Consider the following 20,141-nt stretch of genomic DNA (forward strand, 5'->3'; position numbering starts at 1 on the left):
TCATACCCAATCATTCTGGCAACGACAAAGCCAAAGACGTAGTGGACAGGTCTCCCTATCACATATTCCTCCTCTACTCTTCTAAACGCTAAGAAAATAAAGGATGCCAATAGAACAGTTACAAAATTTTCCAAATATTGCTTAAATGTAAAAAAGAAAAAAAGTGAAAAATTAGAACAATATTTCATTTTAACATTCAAAATTTTGTTGAAAGGTGTATCATAACGTTTGGATCTGCTATGACAGGCTCTACTGAGTAAAAAACACTGTAGTTGTGGGTATGCACTTAAATACAATTCACATGCGAGCTGGGCTTATATTCAGAGTAGCAGAATTCATCTAACTCCATTATGTCTTGTTACCCTAAGGAATGGCTGGTATCCATAACAGATCATTACACATTTGAACAAATTAAAAAACCACTTTAATATGTTTAGATGGGAAAAAGTTGAGATTCCTTCCTGAATGCTGATGGAATGGACTTGTAATTCCCCAAGCTTTATTTTTGCCTCTTTTTTCTTCATATAAATCTCTTCCTGTAATCCTCACATGAACGTGTCACCTCTTGTACCAGAGGTGTCCTGTTTGACTGTTCTGATGTACTCCAACAGCACATTTCTGCAAAGCTGCAGTGTGTGCAGTAATTCAGAACACGACCAGATGAAAATCATCTATCTTTAATTACTCATTACAGCATCAATATGCAGCTCACAAACCACTCTGAAGCACTAAGTTATTTTCAGCTCAGAACAGCTGAAACCTCAATTATGCTGTGCTAACAATGAACCCAATTACTTGAGGACAACAGACTGAGTCCATCTCTGTAAAAAAACAACCCCCCCCAAAAAAGTAACATAAAACCCCACCACAACCAGGAACACCTCTGCAAAAGCCTCTTTAGCTCATCAAATACATGGTATCAGTCCTTCCCCCTTTTTTGACTCTTTCCTGCAATTCTAGGTGACTTTCTAGTGTGAAAGCACTAACAAATAACCAGACTTTCCATTTATTTGTTGAAACAAAAGCCGAATAAAATCAGAAGGCTTCAGAAAGCAGTATTGTTGCAATGTGATGGTTACTACATCAAATTCCTGGACCAAGAAACTCTTGTTCAGTGATGCATAACATAATATAAACCATTTAAAATCATTAATTAAATATGGAGGGCGGGAAAGGAAGCTACTGGATTTGCAAACATTCTCTGATGCACAAAGACTGAGCCGTATCATCAAGTGCTAAGTTTCAGCTGGTGGCTGCTGCAAAGCAGCTGTAACAACAGCTAAGGTTTGTACTACTCGGTTGTGAACATTGCATGTGCTTCTCCTGACCCCTGTATACCAAACTATGTACTTTCAGACGATAAAAGCACAACACTGCAAACTAAGTCACCAGGTTTTCTCCTAAACCAACTTCTCACTAAAGTCTCTCTGGCCAACTCTAATCTACTGCTATTTTTCCATCACTATTTTATCTCCTCAACTTCACTGCCAAATGCAAAAGCTTCAGCTTCTCACCACTAAATGTTCTGCTACCAACATATCAAGTCATGAGGGTACTAGAAGTAAAAAATGCAGTCATGCATCCTTTAAAAACGAGAATTCAAACATGCAGTGAAATTAAACAGTGTACTGTGAGTCAGATGGCTACAGAAGCCAAATTATTAACAAACTTAAAACACTGCATTGCCAGTGATTTCCATAAGAGAATGACATTCTGAAAAAGCCAAAGACTAACTTGGAAAGAATAAGATGTTGCTAAGGTTTTCTTTCAACAAATCAAGCTTACACAAAACGAGTAAGATTTTTATGGAAGTAACTGAAGAATGTGACAAACCAACTGGCTACAAGAAGCCCATTTGCACTAAAGACAAGATGATCGGTTGAAGAAGAATCCTTTTTTTCATGGTTTTGAGGTTTTGGTCTGTTTTTTAGATCTGCCACATGTGCACCCAACATTACACAGGCCCACCCATCTTTCCCTGCCAGCAAAAGATGCAGTTTCATGTGCACACATCACTGCAGAATCTGACCTGAAGTGTGGTGGGTTTAGTTTCTTTTCTACTGATACACTGGGAAGATTAACACCAGATATTTATTTGTTGAATTTACATTTTCACATCCCTTAACCTAAAAATAATATAAATTTTCATGCAAGATGGCAATATACAAGGTATTCACAAACTGTACAGTGCTCATGATAATATTGCAGTTTTCCACTATGTTCTACACCTCTTGGACTGTTCTCAGTCAGGGGGACTTCATTTTCTTTCTTCTCCCACTGCACAGAGCAATAAACCTCATGTAACACCTCATCTACTTCCAGCCACAAGTCTGGAGATAAGAAATTCCAGGGGATGAATCAGTCCCATGAGTCAAAGCAAGTGAAACCAAAAGGGAGCAGCCTCAGATAGCTGGTCCCTGTTACTCCAACTCCAGCATCAGGATTTCCTGCAGTCCTGGCTCTCAACACTTCCCTTCCTCCAACCCCTGCCCCTTCCCAGCTCACCTCATATGCTCTACATATTCCTTTCTGTTCCCAGTCTTCTTTCAACACATCCTACCCTCCTCCTGTTTTTCCATTCAGGAAATCCCTCCTACAAAATTCCACTTCAAAATAACGACTAACAATATTGTCATGCCATCTGTTTTCATAACATATCACTCTTTCTACACCTTTTTATGCTCCATTTATATAGAACGTAACTTTTTTTGAGTGAGAACTATCTACTGTTATCTGCACACTGCCTAAAACAACTGGTTCTTGTTTTCAGTCTTTCATCTTTAATATAGCAGTGGTTAAAAATGACTACTTATTTCCTTGATTAGGTTTCCAACTGCTGGCATAAGAACACAGTCACCCAAACCTGACATGCTGGCAGAGTCTGTAAATGCTTAGCAGTACTTTATTCTGTTCTTCCCATCTATTCAAATGTGGGGGTTTCTGTGGATGGGTTTTTTTATGTGTTGGGGTTTTTTCCTTTTTTTCTTGTGTTTTTTTTGGGTTTTTTTAATGCATCAGACTCAAACCAGGAAACCATATTTTAAAGACACTAAATTCATCTCTGCATGGGAACTGCAGGTTTACAAACATACATGTATTGATGTATACAATGCACTGTTCCTTTGGAACAAACAAAAACAGAGTAAAGAATGACACGAATTGTCACAGCAAATTACATTACTTTATGTGCAACATATGCCACTCTTCTGAAGTCAAGAAAAAATGGGACAATTTAGAGGTGTATTTCTGATACAGAACACCTTTTCAGTCACAGGATGACATAGTCAGTTATTTTACATAATTCTTATATTTTCTGTCAGGTAAAACATACCGTCAAAAACCAGAAAATACAAATCCTGGATTTACTGCTTGTACACAGTCATACCATACCCAAGATATCTACATAGAAGTCTTTTAAATGCTAGAAAACAAACATTGCAGTTATCAGGAAAGAGATGAAGTGTGTAAACTTTCACCTCAGAGATGGCATGTCAAAAAAGGAAGGGGTAAAACAAAACACACTGGAGATCTCCAAAACAGATTTGACTGTTATGCAGTAAGGAGAGAAAAGAAACTTAAGTGAGAAGAAGCCTTGCAATAACAGAACACGGAGGCCACTCATTCATGGTGTTCTCCAGAGGTCAGTATTAAGGCCAATGTTGTTCAACATCTTCGTTAAAGAACTGGACATTAAACATGTGCACCCTCAGCAAGTTTGTAGATGACAAAATTTGAGGACTGTTTGACATACCAGAGGGTTGTGCTGACATTCAGCAGGACCCTGACAAGCTGAAGGAACTTGATAGGTCACTATGGGCTGGAAGCAGATCGTTCCAACTTCGCAGGAAAGGACCCTGAGATTAGCTCAGTTGGTTAAAACTTGGGTGTAATAACGCCAAGGTCATGGGTTCAATCCCCTGTGTGGGCCCTTGACTTAAGAGTTGGACTCGATGATCCTTGTGGGTCCCTTCCAACTCAGAATAGTCTGTGATTCTGTGACCCAGGGGTCCTGAATGAACACAGGCCAGCACCAGCTCAGCCACAAAGAGAGCCAAGAGCATCCTGAGTGACATGAGGAAGAACAGCAGCAGGATGAGGGATGTGACCCTTCTCCACTCAGCACTGGTGAGATGCATCTGGAGTGCCAACTTCAGGGCTGGGCTTCCCAGTACCAGACATGGCCATACTCTGGAGCCAATCCATGAAGATAATTAAAGGCTTGCAACATGCACAGGAAGGCAGAGCCAGCCAGGATTTTGTAGCCTCAAGAAGAGAAGGATTGGGGGTGGGAGGGATCTTATCAATGTGTATGAATACCAGATAGGAAGCACTACAGAAGAGTGAGATGGACTCTCCTCAGTGGTACGCAGTGAATGGACAAGAGGCAATGAGCACAAACTGAAAGATGAGAAATTTGTAAAAAATAGGGTGTTTTTTTTGTTTTGGTTGGTTGGTATTGTTGTAGTTTTCCCTGTTGTTTGTTTTGGTGTACTATGAGGGTGGTCAAACACTGGAAATGAGAGAGAGAGATTGTGGCATTTCCACCCTTGGAGCTGGTGGTTGGGCTAACCAGACAATCTCTAGATGTCTCTTCCAACATCAACATCAATCTGAGGGTGAAAATACACTTGTACTGTAGGAAACAGATAAGAAGGTAATCCACAGCAGAACTGGGTTGTTTCTACTGCTACTATTTAGGTCTAACAGTAAAGATGGCTAAGCCTCAGTTCTACAAAGCTAATTTGAACAGCTCAAAAATTAATATATTTTATATCAAGTATTTATAGAAATAGATTCATTTCACATCAACATAAGAAACTGCCTGTAATCTCTTCTAATTTCCTAGAGACAGCATATTAGGTTTCACTGCTAACAAATGTGAATGTCACAAACTCATCTGCTTAATGGTGAATGGACAAAGACATACAAGAACATGAGGAACTGTTCATCTGCAAATAAAGCATTTTGTAACATTTTAGCTATGTTAAACAGTTAACTCATAAAAAGAAAGCACAAATGTTTCTATATCAAGAATGGCAGAAAATAGTCTCCTCTTCTGGATAGTAAATGGAACAGGGGTGGCAGCAATAAAAATTTGTTCATTACTGATCTGAAGGCAGTGTCTGCAAACGCAAGGGCTGAATCAGTTTCCAATTCCCACTGTTCAATAAGATCTGTACTACACAGAAACCCACTTAGGTAGTTTCAAACACAAAATGAGAGACTCATTATACATCTCATTATTCAAAACTCTGAAAACCTGAGTTGTAAACCTCCCCTGAGGAGTAATGTCAGGTATTATGGATTAGGTGCAGCATTCCACAGTCCTTTCAATATTCACACTGAGCAGTGCATGTTGATATTGCACCTAAAATAGGACATAAAGCTTTTCTGTAGTAAACACTGGTTTAGTCAGCAAACATCACAGAGGCACTACTTGAATGCAAATAAGCAGGCCTGCTCCTACTTTTTCTGCAATTTTTAGGAAAAGAACATGTCACTGAGGGACAAATACAACTTAGTAATGGCCTCAGTAATTAATATTCTTTCTTCTCTTCTTCTTTCCAAATCTAAATCAGTTTCCATTAACACTGCAAAACCTTCCAGTAATTTTTACAGCTGTAGGGTAATCAACTTAAAGACAGTTGCTACTTGGCAACCTTTCCACACCATTTGGGTGCAACTGTGTTTACCTGGACACAAACAGGCTGTACAGAGCACCTGGATACTCACAGATGACAGAAGTAATCTCAATAATCACAGAATGGCTGAGGCTGGAAAGGACCTCTGGAGGTCATGTGGACCAAAATCCTTGCCCAGGCAGGGCCACCTACAGCTGGTTACCCAGGACCACATCCAGAGGGCTTGGAGTGACACCAAGGAAAATGCCTACACAGCCTGAGAAGGCAGGCGCAGCACATACACACCAAGGCAACATAACGTGAACTCAAACGTGCAGTCAGTGTGACAGGCTGCACATACATGAGTCAGGGAAGAAGTTACCCGAAATGGCCACCTGCACACTGGTCACAGAAAGACTGGAACACACAGACATCCAATGATTCCCTAAAAAGCCATGTGGTTCAGCTCAGCCAGCAAGTATGAAGATTTACTTAAATGCCCTGCCAGAAACCCCATGAAGTTCTACACGCCTTATAAGCTCTCTGTAATAAAAAGCAGCTCTTGAAAGAAAAGAACCTCAACAAGCATGTATGAAGTCTATGCAAGCAGTGACATTTCAGACAGTCCCCATATCTATACAAAGTGTTCTGGTATTTGTTTATGTTCCTGTATATTTTGGGCTTTATTCTCAGTCTTAACTGCATCCCTGGCAGGAAAATTCTGCCTGTTTGCAAGATCATATATTTGATTATTCCACTGCATTCTTAAAAATTATTGCTTTCACCAGAATATATACAGGTATCATGAATAACAGTGCAATTGCAGCCTAACTATACAGATTTCATGGCAAGTCTCTGCAACCCATCCCCAGATCTTAATAATCAGGCCCAGGCCTTAAAGTTATAATTGTTACCACAACTATAGCTTTGGTCAACATATAAAAGAACATTATTTTACCATTTACATTAACTTACTACTGGCCAGGGTATAGCACAGAAATAACACCACTGGTAGATAGTACCTTCTTCATTGTACTATCAGTTCTGCTATTTATTTGCTGTTGGAGCCGAAGTAAATTCATTCTTTTCTTTACACAGGTATTCCTTGCTGTCTGTCAAGAATATCTCTTGTAATGTGAGATAATAATTCAATACAGTCAATCAATTTTCCCCATAATATAAAAGTGATACAGAGGAGATGTATATAGGAACTTAAAAAAACATACAAAACTTTAACACACAGGAACAGTGCGTATGTCATGGCAGAGAGGAAGCAGCAAAGAAGCAAGTTCATCAGTTTTTACCTCAACATCCCATGACAGATGAGGCTGAGATGCTGGCTCTGCAACAGCTAGAGATATACAATGCTTAATTAAAGAAGAAAAAGAAAATTTTGACTGCCAGTTGTTGTGAGATTTTGATCAGTAGATCTCCTGTAACAGAAGGCTGAATCTCCAGTGACCCTGTCCAATCATTATGAAAGACTGTAGCTGCTTCATCTGTGAGAAGGAACAATGACTATAAATCTCTTAGTATGAGTGTTCATACTGCCTCTTTTCAAATGGTTATATGTTCATCATCAGCATCATCCTTCTCAGAGGTCCACTGCACACAGAGGTCAATCAAGACAACCAAGGGTAAAGGACGACACCAGGGTAATGACAACAGTTAGCAGAACAGGGTATTATTAAATGATCAATACTGGAACTCTGAAATGAGAGACTGAAAAGAAATGGATAGCATGCCATTACCACACCTGTTTCCTTCTTTCAGAGATTTATCTTGTCTACTCAGACTGAAAAAATTACTGAACAGGAGCTGTTTCTCACTGAGTGTTTACACATCATCTAATCCTGCCAACCTCAGTTGTGATATGCATGTGCTATTCCGGTAAAAGTAAGAGAGACAACTATTTTCAGACCAGTGTGCTATTTTGAGGAGGTTCATTTTACACACTGAAAAAGAAGATATTTCAACAAGCAGCCAAAAAGCACCCTTAAGAAGTATGTAACAGAATTGGAAGTTGTGGTTGACACAGATAAGCTCCTAGTCTACTTTCAGGGCCACTGATCATAAAAATCAGTCCTAGATTCAATATAGATGCAGCTATTTTGTGAAACACCTTGAAGTCAGCAGCTGATTGAGTTTTAAGCTCATCGGGTCAGTTACGCACATGTTATTTTCACTGAACTGCAAAGGCACAAATATATTCAGTGACATGACCAAGAGGTCCTGTACAGCAGCAAGCAGAATATTGGTTATGAACCCAATATCTGGATTCTATTTAGAACCACGATTTTGTCATAGTACTTTAAGGTTTATTTAAGAAACAGAATTTTAGCAAGTTGTATAAATATGAGTGTGAAACTGACTACTTAAGAAGTTTTATGCCAGTGGAGCAGAATCTCAGGTTATTAAAACAGCCCATCATTGCTCAGACAACTCAGCAGGCAACCTATCCACAGTATAGAACAAATGCCTCTAAAAATCCCCAAAACAAATCAGAAGGTTCTTAAAAAGAACCCCAACCAAACACAAAAACCTGACCAGAACCCCCAACCAACAGAACAACCAAAGCCAAAACCCCAGAAAATACACCGATTTAAGCACCAGGTAAGTTTCGGGCTAATGAGCTCAAAGGACATCACTGACAGAACTCAAACATTAAAAACAATCTCAGAATAAACACATTATTGCAAATTCCTCAAACTCAGTGAGGCCTGTTTCCATCTCACAGAAGCTACAAAGCTCTGTAGCTAAAAAAATGGACATGAGGTGATTCTTCAAACAGTAGTTCAGAAGTACAAGAAGCCTGCCAGTGCAAGGAATGGCATGATGGAAGTGAAGCTACACCGTACAACACAACAAATCTTCTAGGCCATTCTGCAGTCCACAGAATGAACTCCCTATCAAGAGTTGAATGATGTGTATTTTGGGAAAGGGAGTGAACAGGTAAAGCAGAGGCATAAGCTTCACCACAATGGCTATATCCTATTTTCCATCCTCTCTCAGTGAAGCCACAGAAGAAACAAGTGTTAGCAAGAAGTACTCACTACTGGGAAATGGAATATGGGAAGTAGCAGCAACTGGAACGATGCTCCGCTGGGAACACTAGGATAATGAACTAAGGAAGCTGCATGGAATGACCATTGTGGGACAGTGTCTGAAATGGCAGCAAAAATGGGGAGAGAAAAAAGTTAGTCATGAGCTGAGCACTGAAAGTAGCAACATCCTGCAATGAGCTTGGTCCTTCTCAAACGAGCAACAACAGAGGACAGAAAGACAGACCAGGATGGGATCAGATATATGGCCTGGCCAGGGCAGTGATGGGGGAAAGGGGAGGGGGAAGAACAGAAGAAAGAAGATAAGCAGGCCCCTTCACTGAGTCATACCAGAGCTACTGCTGCTGGAAAAGAGCCAGGTCTGAGCTGCAGCATCAGCCTCTGGGTTTTTTCCCCCCTCTCAGAAAACCAAGGTGAAGTGAAGCCACCAAACTTAGATATCTACCTGAAATACATTCAGATTTTACTGACTACATTTAGCCCCAGAAAAACTCATAATCAAAAGCATGCAAGACTAACTTTAAAACATCCTCTTCTTTGGCTGAGTTTTTGTGCTGCCCTGAAGTAAGATTCTTTCTTGGATCAGTGATTTCATAATGTAAAATACAAAACCTTTCCAAACAAGACAAATACATTAAGTGGCAGTTGAAGACAGCAGAGTTGTATTACTCCTCATATTACACATCGCTTTTTCTTAGGTAAATTCCTAATCTACCTTGTCCAAAGGCCCCTCTGTCAACTGAACACAATTTCTCAGCCTAACACCCTTCAAAAACAATTTTAAAATGTGCACTTAGTTCTGTAAAATTTATCACATATCAGCCTCAAATCATATCCAAATCAAAATTAACTTTTTTTTTGTTAATGTTTCAACTATCTGACAATATTATCACACACCAAAAGGTATCTCATATGTGGTTTACGGGGAGTGTCCTCAGCTACTCGTGCTCAGCCAAGTGAAGTGCTAATTTAGCGACCTCAGCTTGCTTGTTAATGTCTCTCCTAAAAGGACATCCAGTCTCACCCCGACTTCATTATGGATGGATTTACAACTTGGTTCTGTCTCCCTGAAGCTGAACAAGCACCTGACAGAAATGCTCAACTGAACACTCACATATATATTCTGAAGTGCTCAGTGAAATCCTAAGGACAGACTCCAAGGGCCTGAAATGGTCAAGAACTAGTAAGAAATAAATCAAATCTGTGATACCTCCAAGACATCTCACAGGAAACAAATCTTCGTAATACAAGCTAAATGGAAGCAAAATGGGATAGCAACCTCCTTCTGAGGAGGAATGAGGCTTAGTGTGATATACAAAGCTTGATTTAACAAATAGGAATTAAATTCCATATATTTTTTCATAAGAATAAAAATAACACAGCCATGGGGTCCAGTCACTAGTGGGGTACTTGGGCCCTGTACTCTTCAACATCTTCATTAAAAACTTGGATGCAGTACTTGAGGGAATACTAAGTTTGTGATGACACTAAATTTGCAGGAACTGTTGACGCCCTCGAGGGCAGAGAGGCCCTCTAGAAAGACCCTGAAAAATTACAGAGATGGGCAATCACCAACCATATGGAGTTAAACAAGGGGAAAGTGCTGGATTCTGAACCCGAAATGGGGCAACCCCATTGTGTGTAAAGACTGGGGAACATGAGTCAGCAGTGACAAGAAGGCCAACTGTGTCCTGAGGGGCATCAGGCAAAGCATCATCAGCCGGTCAAGGGAAGGGATTGTCTCGCTCTCTCTGCACTGGGGTGGCCTCACCTCGAGTCCTGTATGCAGTTTGGGGCATCACAACATAAGAAAGACATTAAGGTATTAGAGAGCATCCAAAGGAGGGCCACAAGGAATGGCTGAGATCAACTTGGACTGTTCAGCCTGGAGAAGAGAAGACTGAGAGGAGACCTCACAGCATTTTACAGCATTTTACATCATCATCATGAGGGAGGGGCAGGACTCAGGGAAACGGCGTGAAGCTGAGTCAGAGGAGGTTTAGGTTAGATATCAGGAAAAGGTTCTTCACCCAGAGGGTGGGCAGGCACTGGAACAGGCTCCTCAAAGAAGTAGTCACAGCACCAAGCCTGTCTTGAATTCAAGCAGCTTTTGGACAATGTTCTGAGGCACCTGGTGTGACTCTTGGGGTGTCCTTTGCAGGGCCAGGAGTTGGACTTGATGATTCTGATGAGTCCCTTCCAACTCAACACATTCTGTGATGAAGACCTACAGAATAACCTCACCCCAAACAAAACCATAAACATACAAGAATTTTATGATTACAGAAATGTCTTAAATACACCTGTTTTGAAGCAATAAATTATGGCACTTACATGGTTGCAAAAATCTCAACAAGACTGAGATTAGCAACAAGAATGACAATTCAAGAATTGCCAATTCAACAAACAACATGTTCACAGAAAATAAACTTTATGATTTGACTTCAAACAGGTGTTATAATATTTCAAAGGTCTTGTTCTATTTCTACAAGAAGCATTGACAAAATTTGCTATCTAGTAGACAATACTGCCTGAGAAGATAATGAAACTTTGGTTCATAGTTGAGCATTACCTGGTGAATTAAAACCCATTGTTTTTAAACATAAGCTGCAATATTATGAATAGACTTCTTTGGAGATACAAATAGTACTGTATCAAATAATACCTACGCTCTTACACAATAAAGCATGAACTCAACACTGCTTTTATTGTATTACCACCATGGCAGTGTTGCAGCATTTCTGAAATTACACTTTTGTCCAAGTCTCTATGTCAACCGACATGCTGGGTTGCTTAAAGCACCAAACTGCTAAAATGGAATGAAACAGCTCAACCAGCTTCAACACACTTAAACATAAATTCCAGTAATGCTTCACTTCACCTTTTGCTGCTGTAGTCAGAATTTTGCTCTTTTTACTTCACAGAATAACATAATACAGTAGGCAGATCTTTGGGCTTAAATTTTGATTCCTTGCCTTTCGAGCTCTTATTATGCAAAGATGTAGGACATCAAGAGATGATTTGCACAGTCTTGCCAAATACAATAAGATTTCTTCCTCAAAAGACATAAAAAAAGTTTTTGAATATTACTACCAACACAGTCCACTCTAGGAGTTGATCCTTCCATTATTTTTATCTGAAGGTCTGATTTTTATCTCCCCCAACCACAAACTCCTTCAATTTTATAGATTGTACCAATGTGTGTGTGGCTCGGCTTCGCGAATGAAGATTTGGGAAGGGCTGTCCCCATGTGGGTGTGCCCTTCCAGCCTGCGTTGGGTTATGGATGACATAAAAGCCCTCAAAAGTAAGAATACTGGCAACCCTTGCCATTCATACACCTCAAAGAATGCAGTACCTCCAGAAGATGGGCTGGGAAGCACAGGTGGGCATCTTCAGGACCACTGTCCATAGCCGACAGCAGACACAAGGATGCAGTGCTGCCACACTTCTGACTTCATGAACATCTGCATAAACCACTGCCACATACCAATCAAACCCCCTTCACTCAGCAGGTGGAATTTGGAGTCTGTTCTGAACCAGCCTCCCAATTAGCTGCACAGCTTGGGCACACAGCTATAAACACACCGAGATTTGCGCATAGTTAATCATGCCAGAGGTGGAGTAGCCCATACAGGCATAATGGGTTGCTGCCATGGAGTCAACAAAGCAACTGAGCACCTTTGCTGCAGTCCAGACACACACGTTAACCCCAATGAGAAAGGGTCGTTCCTACACAGATGAATTCAAGTGGAGACAAGCATCACACTGCCTGTAACCCAAACAATAAGGACATCCCATTGTCTCAGACAGTATGCTATAAGTTACTTTTACTACTTCTTTTTCCTCAAAGAAAATATCAATATATATGTAAGTGATTATACTTGTAATTTCATTTTGTATTTCAATTCTCAAAAAATAACATGAGAATCATTGTCACGGTACTTCTGAGGTCCAACATCTCTGAAAAGATAGAACTACATTTGTCTCCTTCTTGAAAAAAAAAACCAAAAACAATTAACAAAGTTTACTAAAAGTACAGAACAGAAAAAAACCCACAAAGTTTCAAAAGGAAATAAACAGAAGATAGACAAGTCACACTGCCTTTGCAAACGGTAGTGAATTGTCTTCTCTAATTAAGATGAATTAGAAACACTTCTATTATGCAAACTAATATTAAAGTTTATGGTTGGGGAAGCCAGGGATTTCCTACTGTATTTCTAATAGCTGGACAACTAAACTACCTCACTGTTTACTTTATGATGCCACATTCATGATATGGCATAGCCTAAACACTTTCTTAAAAGAAAATAAGCCTTAATGAGTTAACCACACGCATGCAGAGAAATCCTGCTACCTGCCAACAACCTCAGGCTTTGCATTTTTTAATAATGAAATCGTTACTCGTGCCATTACATAAATATTATTACATAATATCTCCTTTGTATGCAGAATTAGAGCTAAAACAAAACAGCTCTCACTATTTCAATATTGTACCTATTAATCCCACTCAGCCACTTAGTAATTTGGAGTTATAGCTGCATCAGAGCAAAACAGCCTTAATGTCTCACATTTCTGTGCCTAAAGAGAGAACAGGCAGGTAATTCGGAATTTAAAAAAGAAATCAAAATAAGCCAACAAATGCAACAAAACCCCTTGCTCTGCTACAATAACTGAGTGAAGGGAAAGACACCTCTGCTGTGCCTTTTTTATTACGTGTTTTTTGTCTTGCCTAACACTGAATGTATATACCAATATATAATTTTCAAGATACAAGTCAGTAAAATATGCAGAAATTCCTGAATTCCCAAGGTCGGCATTACACAACATTAAGCGTAAGGGGATCACAAGCAATGATGCTTAGTATGTCTAATGTCTCAAAGAACAGGTTGGGGTTTTTTCCCCACTTAATATTTAACGTATCGGTAAACTACAACACGTATTAATTTTCCTAAGTATTACATTTGCTAGAATATTTTTCTGAAAACCTATTTGTTTTTATCAGTCAGAAACACATTTGAGACATGGGACACCGTAACCATAAGGAAGAGGTAGCGAAGAAGTGGCCTGTGACATTCGGGCGTCTCGGGGGGCAACATGTGGCCGGCGCTCCGGACGCTCCTTCTTCCTGCAGTGCAGCCCCGGAGCCTCCGGCCGTGCTCGGTGGGCGCCGCGGCAGGAGCCGCACTTCCCAAGTGCCGCACGAGTCTCACTCGTGGCCGCGCTTAGAGGTTTCCCGCTCCCGTTCCGCGGCAACCCCTCCCGGGCAGGGCAGGAGAGCAGCTGCGGGCACCGGGGGCGAGGTCGGCAGCGGCCGCACCGGTGTTTCCACAGCTGCGCCGCTCTCCCGGGCCAGCCCCGCACAAAGCCCCGGCGGACGCGCAGCCCTCGCCTCCACCGGGCGGGCGCGGCGCGACACGCGGGGCAGGTCCCCGCGGTGACACCCGGGGCAGTGCCCTCTCCTCCCCGCTCCCCGCTGGCAGGTGAGTCGCGCCGCAGCGGAGGCGGGCGCGGAGCGGAGGGCGCGACCCAGCCACAAAGAGCGGGAGCCGCCGCTGTCTCCGCCGCGGGGTGGGTGGCGGCGGGACCGGCGCCGGCACAACCCGCGGCGCCGCAGATAGGGGACGTCCCCACCCGCCCGCCCGTGGCGGTGGCGGCGGCGGCGGCGGGGGGTCACCCCTTACCTGCAGGGGTGGCGCCGAAGACTCTCACGACGGGCACCCGCCTGGCCGGGGCCTCTCGGAAGCGGGACTGGCAGGGGTCCAGGCCGGGCAGCGGGCTGCCCATGTAGTAGTCGGCAGTCACGATCCGCACTGAGAACATGTTTGTTGGCCGCCGCCGCCGAGGCGCCGCCACAGCACGGAGCGAGGGAGTGCGGAGCCCGCACGGCTCCCCCCGCCCGCCGCCGCAGCGAGCGCGCGCGCGCGCAGCACCCCCACCCCCCCCCACCCAGCTCCTCGTCCGCCCGCCCGCCGGAGCGCGCGCACGCCCCGCGGGAGCGCGCGCAGCCGCGCACGCGCCTTCTCTGTCCGCGCCTGTGCTCCCCGCCACTGCGCGCGCCCGCCCGCCCCGCTCGGTGGTGCCGCCGCTGCCGCCGCTCCGGGCGCGTGCGCGGCGGCGCGCCCCGCGCGCGCTCCTACAGCCCGCGCGGCCGCGCGCGCCCCAGCGGCAGCGCGCGCTCGTGCCCCGCGGCCGGCCCGGCGGCGGCGGCGCCACGGCCCCGAGCTGCGGCGGCTGCTGTTGCCATGATGGTGTCGTCACGGGCGCAACCACCGCGGAAACCCAATGGGGGTGCGGGGGTGGATGGGCCTCCGTGGTGGGGGGGTGGCGCGACGAGCGGGGGAGGTGTCACTCACTGCCCGACGCACACACACGCCCTCCCCTCTCCATCTATTCGGGTGGGCCCGGCGGGCGGGGCGCGAGCGTGCGGGGGGGCAGATCTTTCCAACGCTTCCCCATCCCTCCCTCCCCGCGCTGGCGGAATAGGGAGGGAGGGCGGACCTCGGTGACTCGGCGCTCGGCCGCGCGGGCTGGGGGCGGGCGAGGCTGCGGAATCCCGAGCCGCGGACGGGCCGCGCTGGGGCGGGGGCGGCAGCACCGCCGGGACACGGCGGGGTTAAGCTGGGTCGGCCGCCATTTTGGATGGCGGGGAGGTGAGTCTCCGCACGCCGCAGGGTTCGACCACAAAAAAAACCAACCAAAAAAACAAAAACTGAAGGATGAGGACAAGGAGGGAGACGCGGCCACCTGCCGGGGCCGCGGAGGGGCTGGAGCGGGAGCGAATGGAGCGGGGGCGAATGGAGCGGCCGCGCCCCCCGGGCTGTGCCTGTCCCTGTGCTGAGGCCCGTGACGGTCCCCGCGCGCGGCGCCCGAGGGGCGGGGCCGGCGCGGCGCAGGCTGCGGCGATTGGCGGCGGGGTCGAGCGCGCGGGAGGGGCGGGGCCGGGGCGGTGCAGGCCGGCGGCGATTGGCGGCGGGGCCGGGCGCGCGGAGGGGCGGGGCGGGGCCGGGCGCGCTGCGGCGGAGCGGAGGGGGCGGGGCCGCGTCTGTCCCGCCCCTGCGGGCGCCTCCGCCCCGCGGCAGGACCCGCATCCCCCCCGGCAGCCCCGGGCGCCGCCGGAGACTCTGAGATAGCTCGATTTGCAGAGCTCCCGTGCGTGTTTTTGTTCCCGCAAAACCCGCGAGTTTAGGTTGAGGGACTCCAAACCCTTGTGTTTAGGTTTAAGATTCCTTTTTGCAGCCTCTTTGTCTCAGAGCTAAGGATTTGAGGGAGGGGAAAAATAGCAAACAAACCAACCCACAGCAGATATCCAGAGTTGGCAGTGTGGAAGATGAGTCTGCGAAAAGGCCAGATACTCTTACACCCCCCCAGAATGGTGCCGTTCCCTGTGCGTGCAGGGGTGGATGGTACGAGGCAAACGCACAAATCGATAAAACCTGACACAAGTCCATTATGTAGAACACATGTTTCACATTTTGGTTACATATGTTTTGGGTTTAGATTTGAACAAAAGGCAGGTCAGGCAGTTGCTACCCTTCATTTTTTCATTGTAATGAACAGGAAGCTTGCCTGTCTGCTCAAGGGTAACTGGTTTCCTACTCTTTCTTTGTAAGCTGTTTATTTTCTCTAGCTCACATCTGTTTTCCTCCCTAAGCTCGTTTTATGCCAACAGAAAAAAAATCCAACTACCTAGTCATCAAGAAATCTTGCATCACAGAAGTCAGTGGTTGAAACAGGGTTGAAATCCAAACTATTTTCATTGTATCTAAAGAATAGCTGAGTTACAAGTTCAATTTTTGACTGTTGTTTACATTTGCAAAGCTAATATTTAGAAAAGCTTTGGTACTGCAAGTAAACTCATATGAATACTTAGATTTCACAAAAGCTAATAAATCACTAGGAACTTACTGGTGAAGCTTGTTAACAAACAGCATCTCTAAGTATTGTTATTTGAATACATCTTGTACTGCTGCTTCACTAATACATAGAACTTTGGTAGGGACAGTAACAGTTCTTGTGTTACTCCACTCCATGCTGTTTTCTTTCTGTTCACATGATTGTCTTGACTTCCTGCGTGTTGTGTCTGCCCACCAGTGCATTTCACTGATGGCTTAATGTCTTTGAACAGTGACAAATGAGCTCTGGTGCCTCTTTCTAATGAGTTGAAGATGCATCTGCAGTCCTCTTCTGTGCTAGGGGATCCTGGTGCACTGCTGGATTTGGTTGTCATATACATAGGCAGCAGAACATGACATGTATCTGTCCCTCAGCTGGATTGGTGTTTAGCAAAGACATTTAAGCTACTGGTGGATTCTGGCTCCTCCTAAATGAGTGTGGTGTGTGAAGTGTAGGCACAAGTTCACACCTGGTAGTCCTGCTGAACAGAAAGCAATTGCCCACAATGGAATAATGAAGAAAGGTGAAATAACTATCTGTTTAGGAGCACAAAAGCAGGATTCAGTAAAACACATCAGTCATAGTCCTCTATTTAATTACAAAAATTTTTGTTTTGTTTATTAAATCAGAGAGAACCATGCTTTGAATTAGGAAGAACTGAGAGAGCAGTTGCTACCTGACCTAGAGCCAGTTTCTTGTTCATATGAGGTATTAATTTGATTTCTGATGATATTCGTTGTTACTCTCAGAAAAAAAAATTGAGTGACTTTCCATTTTTATGTAGATGGTTTAATCCAACTAGTCTTACAGCCATGCAGACATTTTTGTGGAACTCACATGCTTTCCAAGCTGTGCCTCTTCAGTTTCCCTTCATTTCTTAGAGCTCACTTCTGCTTTCATAGTTATCTCGCAGTCAAGTCAGTAAATTAGTAAGACTGTATTTTCAGGGAAGGTTTGAGTCAGCACTGTCATGGGAGGTCCCTTGCCCTCCTCCTCATTTCAGTCCAAGCATTTGAATAGTTGCTTAAGAAACTTGATTCAGAAACTGTGCCAGCTAAAAGTGATCCCACAAAAACCCGTGGGTTAGTTTTAACTTAGATCAAGTCCTCAATCTGCCTCGTTATGTAGGGGTGTGAAAGCCAGTGCTTGCACAGAGAAGGAGGCAGTGCAGGGGCTTAGTTGGAGTCAGGAGTGAAAGGAGAACACTTCTCCCAGAAGTCTTAGCTTACGGGAGTTTAAGTTGCTGAAGTCTGAAAATGGGTTTAACCCTTACAGTAGATGACAGACACAAAGCCTGTTTCTGGATTTCCTACATTTCAGCTTGTGTGTGTTTGTCTTTATCAGTGGTTTTATGTGGTGTTCATGCACATGTGTGATGCATATACAGTATATACATTTTCTTCTCATTTATTATCTGAAAATGCTGCGATGTCAATAATTGCAAAAGGAAACGTTCTGGTTAGAGAGCACTACCAGCCATTTTCCTGGTACCTCTAAACACTGAATGTTCTCTCTCTAAGGCTTCATCCAGTTTTCTGTTATAAAGCAAGTCACCCCCTTTCTCTGCTCATCCAGTTGCTAAGCAGCAGCTGTTCTCCCCATTAGCCAGCCATGTATTTGCATGAAAATAATCAAGCTTGAATATATAACTGGTTTTAATCATGCACAGCTAAACAGCTGTATAATCAAAATCTGAGTATTAATTGTATTAGTTATATCCATAACTGATGACTGTTTTTTAAGTTATACTTTCTCTATAGAGTAAAATCAGTATAGGTTTGCCTTTTTTTTACTAAAAGGCATGACAGTTTTTATTTTTCTTAATGCTTACTCTGTAGCTATTTAAAAAAACCCCTGGTCACAAAATTATATCTGCAGTTCACAACAAAATAAAAAAAATACAAATGCAAATATGAGCAGGCACAGAATCATCAAATATGATAGAGGCCAAGGGAAAAGCCACATTTTTCAAATATCTAATTATAGTAGCAGAGTGCAACCAAATTTGATGATAAAAGTTTAGACTGAAACACAAAGGAACTCAAACATGGATACCTAAGTTGGTTTTGAAGGTAAGAAAGACTTGTATTCCAAGGAGGTAGGCCCACTTATGCCATAATGTGAAGCGCCACTGGTGCCCATCAGAGCAGTTGGAAGTCAAGTACTGCCTGGATGTTACCAGATAAATACTTAAGGACACCTGTGAACAGCAAGGAATTGAGCAACTTGCAGATAGCAAACTGCCTCAAAGGGGCTCTTAGGCTGCTGAATTAATTTATAGGGGAAAGTGGGTTTTGGAAATAATGCTTAAGGTCCTATTAATTAAGTCCTAATTAATGAGATTTATTTATTTTAATTCTCAGTTAACAGATATGGCAATAGGGTCTGAAGTGTAGTGCGGTTCGGTTCTGTCAGACCCGGGGCAATCACACATTTAATCAACAGCCTTACACCAGCAGTGTCTTGTCACTGGAAACCTGATGGCAAAACTAACCTAGATCTCAACTGCAAAAATATCAGATGTATCAAAGCAGCCTTTTAGCTGAGTCTCTTAATAAACCTATCAGGGCAAGAGTGGTGCCATGTGATTGAAAAGTAATAAATGTGTTTGAAAGAGAGCCCATGGAGGTGTTGTATTTGTTGTACGGGACATATGAAACAAATGGTAACGTAGACTGTGCAAAGGCATAGAAATAAAAAAAAAGAAATATGTCTTTCATGTATTAATGTTAGATTTTGTTGAGGTAACTGTGTGTTTCTTTTATAAAATAATTTGTTGACAAGGGAAATTAGGTCAGTTTCACAGAATCACAGAATCATCAAGGTTGGAAGAGACCTTCAAGATCAGCTAGTCCAACCATCATCCTAGCACCATCACAATCAAATTGAATCTGTATTTCATAAAAAGATTCAGTATAGTTCCATATGAGAACTGATGGAGGAGGCATAACAAAAAATTGCTGATGGCAAATTATGGTGGATTGTGGTGAAAGAAGGACTGTAAAACTGGAAGTTGACTACAGGCAGAGTCTGCTCTCTTAATGTCTTTAGTGCAGGCTTAGTTAGCATATAAATAAAAGCTGCTGGTAACCTTAAGCCTGAAGGAGAGCAGCATATCATATAAGATCCATAACTACGGAGCTAAGGAGGAATAAAGAATATCTAAGCCAAAGGATGGTGTTGATGTGGAATGATTACAGGTAAACTGGACATGAACTTGCCATGAAAGGTTTCTAGCCAGTGGAGGAATGAATTTATTCTCTCAGTGAAAGCAGGAGGGCAGAGCATTCAGCAGTTTTTAATACGGAGATTGAGGAGATTATGAAAAGGGTTATGTGATGGTTGCTGGTTATCACACAGGATTGCACCTGATTTTCAGAATTCTAGAAAGATTGCATATAGATCCCTGAACATTTCAATTGTGGGTTCCTCTAATCGATGCAGATAATTTAGCAATTAGTATGAGTTTTCCTCATCATTGTACAAAACATATTGTATACCATGGAAATCACACAGATCTGTGTTTCTGAAAATCTTGACTGTAGTGCAAAATGCAACCCTTT

At 43.5% G+C, this 20,141-nt stretch overlaps 1 protein-coding gene and 1 long non-coding RNA gene across 2 annotated transcripts in view; one reads left to right on the forward strand and one right to left on the reverse strand.

Annotated features, from left to right (window-relative positions):
* REV3L (REV3 like, DNA directed polymerase zeta catalytic subunit) overlaps positions 1 to 14,603 on the reverse strand; it is a 114,256-nt gene extending 99,653 nt beyond the window's left edge. Inside the window, exon 1 of the mRNA XM_071548917.1 lies at positions 14,367 to 14,603. Within this exon, the coding sequence (XP_071405018.1) occupies positions 14,367 to 14,505 (139 nt within the window). The 5' untranslated portion in view covers positions 14,506 to 14,603. The remainder of the gene's footprint in view (positions 1 to 14,366) is intronic.
* Positions 14,604 to 15,111: 508 nt separating this feature from the next.
* The window catches only part of LOC139668854 (uncharacterized), a 33,833-nt gene continuing 28,803 nt past the window's right edge, over positions 15,112 to 20,141 (forward strand). The window contains exon 1 of the long non-coding RNA XR_011697130.1: positions 15,112 to 15,335. This is a non-coding gene — a long non-coding RNA (uncharacterized lncRNA). The remainder of the gene's footprint in view (positions 15,336 to 20,141) is intronic.

This window comes from Pithys albifrons, chromosome 2, assembly GCF_047495875.1.
Source record: "Pithys albifrons albifrons isolate INPA30051 chromosome 2, PitAlb_v1, whole genome shotgun sequence".
Taxonomy (NCBI): Eukaryota; Metazoa; Chordata; class Aves; order Passeriformes; family Thamnophilidae; genus Pithys; species Pithys albifrons.